This window comes from Oncorhynchus tshawytscha, linkage group LG04, assembly GCF_018296145.1.
Source record: "Oncorhynchus tshawytscha isolate Ot180627B linkage group LG04, Otsh_v2.0, whole genome shotgun sequence".
Classification (NCBI taxonomy): domain Eukaryota; kingdom Metazoa; phylum Chordata; class Actinopteri; order Salmoniformes; family Salmonidae; genus Oncorhynchus; species Oncorhynchus tshawytscha.
The window spans coordinates 38879359-38889971 of record NC_056432.1 but is presented as its reverse complement, the minus strand read 5'-3'; the positions used below and the strand labels follow the sequence as shown (position 1 = coordinate 38889971).

General features: G+C 39.2%; 1 protein-coding gene across 1 annotated transcript; it reads left to right on the top strand.

The window, feature by feature from the left end:
- Nucleotides 1–1135: 1135 nt before the first annotated feature.
- tbx3b (T-box transcription factor 3b) lies at nucleotides 1136–5709 on the top strand. The gene is made up of 7 exons (XM_024419480.2): nucleotides 1136–1957; nucleotides 2071–2338; nucleotides 2521–2667; nucleotides 3219–3295; nucleotides 3386–3483; nucleotides 3613–4217; nucleotides 4365–5709. The coding sequence occupies exons 1-7, from the start codon at nucleotides 1584–1586 to the stop codon at nucleotides 4812–4814; spliced, it is 2019 nt and encodes a 672-aa protein (XP_024275248.1). The 5' UTR covers nucleotides 1136–1583; the 3' UTR covers nucleotides 4815–5709.
- Nucleotides 5710–10613: the final 4904 nt, after the last annotated feature.

Below are 10613 nucleotides of genomic sequence, written 5' to 3'. Positions count from 1 at the left end.
AGCTGTGCAGAGCAAAGGCCCTGACTGTAGACTGTACCCATGCAGCCCCGTTCTCATGTCACAAGGCTGTCACAGTGTGGGTCCAGGAAGCCATGGGGCACAGGAATGGTGTGGGAAGACTGAAGCAAGTGAATGTGTTTTAATAGGCATACCAGTGTTTAGGATGGCCAATGGTATTTCCTTGATGATGCAGCAGTTGAAGGTGGTATTAGCCTATAAAATAAAACATTTGAGTATGTAATATGGACTGAAGATGGACTATTGAAACACTTCAGATAGAGTGACAAGAGCGGAGGTAGACAGAGTGATTGACTTTGAAATTGTTGTCTGGGGGTCAGACATATATGTTGAAATGATCACTGTCTGAATGTATGATTTGAGATTAATAAACATAACCTACTTGATGACAAGACTGTATTTGAATTATAGCCAGTGGCATTTACGTTAATTGTCAATTCTAATTATTTAAAATGAGCCTATAGTGGATAATAGTTGTCAAATATAAACTTGAAATATCTTTATGATTCTAATAATTCAAAAAGTAAGTTGTGCTTATAGTTAATGGATTAGCCTAAAGACCTTACACGTTTAATAACTAGACATTCTCCAGCCTTTTAGCTGGTAGTTTGGATAACCACACTTATTTATGATAAATGTGTAAGTCCACTATTTTGTGCTCATTCATTGTGAAGTGAAACATGGGCTACTGTCTACTACAGTATGTTTGCATACCACACTGAATCTCTTCAATCACTGACTTTCTTGGGTGTAGCCTATGTTCTTTTTAAATGTCAGCAAGGCAATATAAATAGGACAATATTAAGTCTACCCCGCCAAATTATTGATGAGAAGTGGAATTCAGCATCAGACGCACGTGGACAGCTCCAAGTTGCAATGGTGCGCACTAAATCCTTCATTGCTCACGAACACTCTGACTATATGGCTCGACGTTTCTTGCAAAGTTTTCTTTTGATCACCCGTGAAGTGGCAGAGACCGAACTGCATATGAACCCAACACCCCATGTTACAATACTGCTTACTGAACCGCTCTACCCACCTGATCCGTGAAACCACACCCATAATGGAATATACAAGGTCCAAAGTGTCAAAGAGCCAATCAACTCCGGCTCGGACTTCGTAACGTATTCGCACAGTTCGGGAAGGAAGAACATGAGCTAAGTGCACGCTACATCTTTGACGGGATAGGCTATTGCCCCGATTCTGGGTTTGTTTTTCTCCTAGTAGCCTAATATAATGCTAAGAATAGAAGACAATTCCTTGGAATGAGATGGAGATGCACTTATCGAATGCAACCGGTAACATTTGTTCGGATTTAACACAAACTAGCCTAATCGAAATTTGAAATAGGTGGCATATGGGTAGGCCTACTTTTGTCTTCTGAAAAGGGTAAGCTACATTGTAATTACGAGGAAATGGCAACGAAATACCAGCTTGAAATACACTTGAGAAAATGTGACAGTTTGACTGAATATAGCTTATTCCAAATATCTAAACTTGTGCATTTAAGAAATTATTGAAGACATCGGTTGTCCTACCTTGACATGAAGAGGATTCACTTTTGAATGAGAGATCCACTTGTACCAGGAGATATGGCATTCCAACCGTTTTTACCAAACACTGCTTCGGATTTCACCCTCGACGCAATGCTGGCCCGACAATCTCCGTTTTTTCCTGCTATTGCGTTAACTTCCCACGGGTCTCTTCACATGCCTGTTGCGCAAAGGCATCGCATGCTGGATCCGGTCAATGCTGAAACGATCCTCCGCAAAGCCTCGCTGGAACAGCGTAATGCAACCCAGTCTGCCAAGCTCAGTCCTCCTAAAACGCTGGAGACGGAAGCCACGGAGGATGATCCAAAAGTTCACTTGGAGGCAAGGCACCTTTGGACACAATTCCACAAATCCGGCACTGAAATGGTCATAACAAAATCAGGAAGGTAAATGTTCTAAAATATCATCAATAACCATAGCCTATAAAGTTATTCGTTTTTTTCAGCCTATATTCTATACGTCTGTAATTTAGAATCGATGTGTTTAACCTTTTCTCCAGGCGCATGTTTCCACCGTTCAAAGCAAGATGTACTGGCTTGCACCAAAGGGCAAAATATATTTTGCTCGTGGACATTGTTGCGGCCGACGACTTCAGGTACAAGTTTCACAACTCCCGTTGGATGGTGTCAGGAAAGGCAGATCCTGAAATGCCAAAGAGGATGTACATACACCCAGACAGTCCCGCTTCTGGCGAGCAATGGATGTCAAAAGTGGTCAATTTTCACAAATTAAAATTGACAAACAACATCTCGGACAAGCATGGGTTTGTAAGTTCCAAAAATACTAGCGTTTTGTGTTAATAATGTAGTCTATGTACAGTGCAGTTTAACTAATCTAATGTATTGTTATATTGAAATATAACTGAAAGACTAGTTTTTCTTAAACTAAAGTTCGAGTTGATGACTAGGCCTAGTTTATTATTTAAAATGTATGTTGTCTCCAATTACAGACGATTCTTAACTCAATGCACAAATACCAGCCCAGGTTTCACGTTGTGAGGGCCAATGATATCCTCAAACTACCTTATAGCACGTTCAGGACCTATGTCTTTTCTGAGACAGAATTCATTGCTGTAACTGCATATCAAAACGATAAGGTAGGCACTCATTAATTTCATAAAGCAAATTTCAGAATATCAATGTATTTTTCGTATTGATAACACTCTGGAAAATATAAATTGTATATATATATATATATATATATATATATATATATATACACACATGTATATATTATGCATAAAGAGTTTGTAAAGAGTTTATAGATGGTGATGAACAATTATTGCAGTTATATAGACTTCAATCCAGGTCTAAATTCATTACTGACATATAGGCCAAGCTATACACTATAGCATATTATGCCCAAGGCTCAATATTCGGCAAGTAATGAAATGTTGATGTTTGTGTTTTCAAATATTTTGTTGTAATATGCAATATATTTACACAACGTTTATTAACTGCTTATAAACCCTTTACAAATGTATTGTGGACAAAGATTTTGTTGGAATCGTTTGAAGGATTTTATAGGCCAACTCCTGGTTTGTCACTAGCCTATAGCCTATGAGACTATGATTAATAGTGTTAAAATGTAATTACTGGTCTAATGTTTAGAAACATTACAGTCCTTAACAGTAATTTATATTTTCAGATCACACAACTGAAAATTGATAACAATCCTTTCGCCAAAGGATTCCGTGACACTGGCAATGGTAGAAGAGAAAAAAAGTGAGACAAAAAACAAGAAATGTAAATCTAAATACTTCTAGAAACTCTTAATTGTCAATAGGCCTACTAAAATGTTCCTTTTTTTATTAGGAAACAATTGGGGATAAATATACAAAAGTTCAGTGAAACCTCTGGTGACTCTTTGGATGAGGCTCCACTGAAAAGCGCAGGAAATGCAACGTCAATCGGTGAGTTTGTATGATAACGAATTGAATACATTTGTACCTTTCGTACCATAATATATTGTAATGGTAAAATGTTTAGCCTCAACTTGTTTTCAGTTTACAAACAACATTGTATTTAACCAATCATGTTAGAGGGCTGCCAAAGTGACAACGAAAGCGGTCAAGAAAGCAAACATTGGAATAATGTTGGACAAGACTTGCGAAAAACCTCAACCACCACAGAGGAACTGACACCTGAGCCAAATGTCACCACATTCCACGACAAAGCGGACAGGGCTTCAACGGACTCACTTAGGACCGAAACAGACTCAGAGGATCCAAAAGAGGACCATATAAACTCCATAACTGGTGGTATGACACGTTGCTTTGGAGCAGAGGATCCGAGGGCAACAGAACACTTCCAGCCTTTAACCGTGGAAACGGACCAAAGTGCTCACATCACAGGTTTAGGACGCAGCAGTTTTTCACACTGCTATTCTTATCCACCGGATTGGACAAGATATATTCTCAACCCCTTGGGTGTCGCTCACCGTCTCCTACACAATGCCCAAGTCAACATGCAGGGAGAAACTTTATCCAGTGTAGCAGCAACAGCAATGGGGCACATGCTGATGGCTGTGTCATCTGGCGGAGTGTGCTCCATGGGCACGGCTGGTATCCCAGTATCTTCTGTACAAAGAGTGTCAGGAACGTCAGGATTACCCTTGAACTTTCAGCAGCATGCTATGGCATCGCAGGTATGCCTACCATCTATTAATTCAGCAACACTACTCAACAGGCGGCTTTTACGCTTATGACGTCGTAAATGAATTAGGCTAATTTAAGTAATGAAAATAACAGCAAACTTTGCAGCCCTAACCGCTCTTTCTTTGTTTCCCATATAGGGCCTCACGGTTTCTCCTTTTGGTGCTATTTTCCCCTATCCCTACTCCCATTTGGCCGCAACGGCTGCTCTCTCCACCACAGCATCAACCCCAGTGCATCGCCGCTCAGTAACCCCAGTGCATCGCCGCCCAGTGCGCCCTCCTACCCGGTTCAGGCCATACTTAATTTCCAATAGAGTAGGCCTACCAGACAACTGTTCGACGCCCCCGACATCTATTCGCCTTATGACGGATAGAGACGTGAATTGTCACACTATTGCAAATAGTCCGATTGCTGCTCCATTGCACTGTATGCCTATGTCAGAGGTAAACAGCGTTTCCTCGCTACAGAGTTCTGGTGCGTCAGCGGCAAAACGTGTATCCAGCAAGGATTGCATGGATCAGCTTCAATGTATACAACAGTTGGTCAGAGGTATTGACTCCTATCAAGACAGAGACTCATATTCCTAGGTCATAAATCTAACAAACTGATTACAATTTAGATTTTTTTTTTCATAGCCTGATGAATGAAGATTGAGATGTTTGCTATCATACCAAACGGCATTTTAACATTTCTAATGCGGAATGTATGCATAATAGATAACATTGTTTGCGTCTGTGAATTATGGTTGCGCTTGTGTGTTGATGATACTGTCATTTGTTCACTAATGGCACTGAAGTTTATTTGCAATAAATCCCTAATGTTTTTATATATCACTTAGCCATGCAACGAACCGCTATAAACCAATGTATTTTACAACCAAAGCACGTGTGTAGTTCAAATATGATTTATTTCGTGATCTTGACAAAATAGTTAATAAGGACGTTTTGATAATTCGTTTTAAATAACCATTCTATGGAGGAATGTTTTGCTGACTTGTTTGTTAAACATTGAAAAGTCAATGGCGTTGCTTCGGTCAGTTAATCAATATCATTTGCAGTTTCAGTAAGACAACATAACCATTTCATGTCGTGGTGTGTGTTTTGTCCTCTTTAAAAAAAATATATATATTTTATCTTTAATCCCAGCGCCCGTCCCCGCAGGAGGCCTTTTGCCTTTTGGTAGGCGTCATTGTAAATACGAATTTGTTCTTATTAAATGACTTGCCTAGTTAAATAAAGGTCAAATAAAATAAAAATGTAACTATTTTTATTTGCTGTAATTATGTGCATGCGTTGTACATCAACATAAATTGTCACAATATTTTTTGCCTATCATTTATTACAACCCATTATATGCCTACAAAGCTCTTTGTTATAACATGTTTGTTCATTTGAAAACTGCTCTTGAATGCGTGATATCAACGCAACAAAATAATGTTAAACGAAATAAAAGTATACTGTTTTAATGATTGAGGAGGTTCTTGAATGGATGCTCATGTCTGTGCATTTTATGTTTGAAAAGTTTCAGTTGATTTAAAATGAAAAAAGTTCTAAATTAATTTCCTACCTCCCTACTGTGTGCGTTTTTAACATTTGCAGCCTAAAAGTATATAAAATACATTATTAGGCTAACCTACTATTACGGCAATCGTTTACTATCATAGCGCTTATAACTACTACTTTGCAAATATATATATATATATATATATATATATATATATATATATATATATATATATATATATATATATATATAATGAGCACATTATATATAATGAGCACATTATATATAAATGTAAATGATCCCGTAAGTTTCATATGATGATCTATATGAACAAATGATTACAAAACATTTATATTATAAACATACGTTATTGTTCTTTATTGCATAAGCCTATATACTTAACAAATATATACTTCCCTTTTTAGCCCCTTAGATGTTGTTCTGGTATGGGCATACAGTACACAGTATTCATATTCAACGATCATGCTTGAATACAAATATTGTTTATCAAATACATTCAGCATTATAGTTTTTATTTCGAAAACGTTTTATTAAAATGTCATAAAATCTTCGAAAATATGAATGGCAAAGTTATTACGAGCATTTAGTGTTTTGATTTATGGAGATATATAGCCTACCAGCACGTGCAGTATTACTAAATAACAAATAATTTGGCAGGTGCGAGCTTCACCTGCCCTCTGATAAGTGAAAGTTTCCCCATACATTGCTTAAACCAATCAAACCCTTTCATATCTCCACAAGGGCGTGGCTAAAAAGGATACAGCTTGTGTCAAATTAACATAACAAATAGATGATTTGTGTACATTTGATCTACCCTAACCCTGCTCCAGTAGTGCTGCAGGCACTTCATGTTTTTGTTAACCATCCTGGAAGACCGGCTTGGTATCCCACAAAGCAAGCTAGATCTACTCAGGGTTTTCTAAAGCTAACCATCTTCAGTTGGCTTCACATTTCAGCTCAGGCTTCATCCATACCATAACGGTGGATATGGCTTGTCGAACGACGAACTTTTCATTGAGACAATTCTGAAACATCGAATTCAACAGGTGTAGAGTTTACAGTGAAATGCTTACTTACAAGCCCTTAACCAACAATGCAATTTTAAGAAAACAAGTGAAGTAAAAAAAAAAAAAAAGTTAAAGAGCAGCAGTAAAATAGGTAGGGAGGCTATATACAGGGGGTACCGATATAGAGTCAATGTGCGGGGGCACAGGTTAGTCGAGGTAATTGAGGTAATATGTACATGTAGGTAGAGTTAAAGTGACTATGCACAGATGGGGTGGTGGCACTGCAAATAGTCTGGGTAACCATTTGATTAGCTCCAGTACCCCTTGCCGTGCGGAAGCAGAGCTATTTTTAAGGCCTTCTTCTGACACTGCCTGGTATAGAGGTCCTGGATGGCAGGAAGCTTGGCCCCAGTGATGTACTGGGCCATACTCATTACCCTCTGTAGTGCCTTGCGGTCGGAGGTCGAGCAGTTGCCAAAGCAGGCAGTGATGCAACCATTCAGGATGCTCTCGATGTTGCAGCTGTAGAACTTTTTGAAGATTTGAGGACCCATGCCAAATCTTTTCAGTCTCCTGGGTGGTAATAGGCTTTGTGGTTTAATTATAATGTTGCTAGTTTTCTAGTTGTGGCCATCTGGTTAAGTATCAACAAAGGCTTACGACAAATTCTAGTTCGCTAGCAACAACATTAGCACAGCTTGCTAGTTAGCTTACATTAGCTACAACAGGCACAAGCCAAACAAGCTACTGTCATCTTGTGGCCTGGAGTATTTAAACAAAGCAAATCGGAGGTAAAACTGTTCTATGTGAACATCCAAAAGTTAACTGCAGACACTCTGGGCAGAGGTGCTAAGTACCTATAGGCATTCAGATTTCTCGGTGTGTCTGACCCTTAACAAAATGAATGGGAGCCCCCTGGAGGTCAGGGCCCCCTGCCCTGCGTGCCCGGTCAGTATTCGGCCATGATTCCTACCAGTTTAGATAAATGGCTAGACTAATTGACCAATTGAAACATTGTTAGCTGACATGACTAATTGAGTGACTGTCAGTGAGAAAAACTGCTGATGTAGAACTTTGCTTTGTAGGATATCTCAAGACTTGAATGGAAATGGAAGTTGTTTTGGGAGCTAACATAGCTTCACCACTAGAGAGCAGTATTTACAAACCAATATATCAATAGCCTTGATGTTTCATAAAATCCCCTTTCTCAATCATATGAAAACATTTTTTGAACAATGTTGTCAATTTTCAAAACAGTGTCCACAGTAAATGGTTTTTCAAAATGAAGTTATCTTCTCAAAACTTAGTTACATCATCAAAACAATATTATACTGTAAAAATTGCAAAAACATTCATAAAAGAAACCCGAATGAATGCCTGCAAAAAGATTCATGCAACCATAGTTTCCCTTGAGTCCAAGCACACAAAAACAAAAGTTAGACTGTCTTTTAAAAATACCAGTAGATCAATAAATGTTCTTTAATGTTCATAAATCATGATGATCAAAATTGGAAGTACAACTATCCAAAGTTACAGAATTATGTGCAATTTCTCTACTTTTATGCATATTTCACCAAACGATTTCATATACATCAAAACAAATATTATTCTTGATAAAACACTTAATAAAAATAAGCACATTGTGTGCAGGATTCATTTATCAGTATCATTACAATGTATTCAACATTTGGCTGGTTTGCTCTTAGTTTTGTAGACTTTCCCTTGCCACACAGAAAGAAAGAAGGTGAATACAGAGGAGGAACACAACTGATATGAATATATAGGCCTTAATCCACACCAAAGCTCTATAATGGAATTGCACAATGTTGGAGATGATGACTTCAGATTTAAGTCATTTAGCAGACAACCTTCTCCAGAGCAACTTACAGTAGTGTGTGGATACATTCTTTGTACTTGTCCCCAGTGGGAATTGAACACAACATTCTGGCATTGCAAGCACCCTGCTCTACCAACTTAGCCACACAGGACCCGAAGTTGCTAAGAGGCAGAGTAGTCATGCCCACAGGGGGCACGTGCGCCCTCAGATTTGTCCTATTTAAAACATTTTCAGATGCAAAATCTATTACTGAACTTTGTGTTGATTTCCATGTGGAATGGAGAAAGAATAACAAGCAGAGCACTGACAGCTGGCTAACCTAGCTAGCTAATGTTATCTTTTGTTGCTACACTGTATTCAAAAGATTAGCCAGCTTGCGAGAATATGGCTGATTCTGGAGCTGAATATGTCATAAGCATTTAGGGAAACCTTCACCACAGATGGATAGGGGAAATCAGTATCTTTGACTTTGCCATCTATTGTTATCTCCATAGTTTTGGCATGTTTCATAAATTGCGGCTGTGAATCTGACATAGAAATATAAAGAACAATAAGATAAGAAGTTGGGTGCTTACATTTGTACTATTTCATACACGTACAAGTGCATTTTTTGCACATCCCACTTGGTCAGAGATGAGCCATTATGGGTTAAATGCCTTGCTCAAGGGCACATCAACAGATTTTTACCTAGTCAGCTCTGGGATTTGAACCAGTGGTCCTATGCTCCTAACTGCTATCCTACCTAGCTCTGGTAATATGGATAGCCTAACTATTGAACAGTTACGCTGTTTTTTTTTTACATTGCAATGGACACAGTGCAACCTTTGGTAGGCTGCTGGCAGGCTATTCGGCTGCTGTCAAGCCCTGGCCATGGAGAGGCTTTAATTCTCTATTTTGGTTAGGCCAGGGTGTGACTAGGGTGGGCATTCTAGTTTCTTTATTTCTATGTTTTCTATTTCTTAGTTTTTTTTGCCGAGTGTGGTTCCCAATCAGAGGCAGCTGTTTATCCTGGTCTCTGATTGGGGATCACATATAAATTGTCATTCTCCTTTTGGTGTTTGTGGGATTTTGTTTTTTTGTTAGCTCTGTGAAGCCTGCAGAACGTGACGCTCGTTATTCTTTTGTTGTTTTTGTTTGGTGTTCTGAATAATTAAAGTATCATGAACACTTACCACGCTGCACCTTGGTCTCCTTCCGACGACAAACGTTACAACTGTGCTATAGCAATGCCGAGTCAGCCTGTGCTCACGCCATGGTTCTCACAGCTAGGGGAAGTGAAATGACAGGCTGCAATGATTTTCTTTGTTCATGCGTGCTGCATATTATATGTAACAACACCCTAAGTGTATCGGACACAAAACGAAACATCAATATACATTAACAGCCCAAAATAGATACAATTGTGGAATTTTCTTTCATAAGTGCCTTTTCATTATATTGTAATGAAACAGCAGGGAGCAGGTCTCGAACCCTCGACCTTCGAGCTAGCGCTATCGACTGTGCCGCAAAAGCATGCTCGTGAAGCAGGGTCGATTTACACTTACTCTCTCCTTTCAAAGAAGGCGTCCTCGCGCTAGCTTATGGCTCTACGTCTTACAGGAACGCGCTCACCGGCCAAGCACACGCACTGTCGTGGATGCAAGGTCCGATCACGTCTGACACCAGTGTAATGAAACAACAGGGAGTCGATAGCGCGCCGGACCTTCTAGCCCAAGGTCCGGCGCGCTATCGACTGTTCCGCAAATGCTCGTGCGGCAGGGTCGATTTCCGTGCTTATAAACCCAGGGTCATTACATTATACTGAACAAAAATGTAAATTCAACATGTAGATTGTTGGTCCCATGTTTCATGAGCTGAAATCAAAGGATGTGCGTATGACCACAAACTTTTCTGAAATAAAAGATCCCAGAAATGTTCCATATGTGCAAAAAGTTGGGGGTGCTGAGAAGTATTTCTGTCTTTAATAAAGCCATTTTGTGGGCAAAAACTAATTCTGATAGACTGGGCCTGGCTCCCCA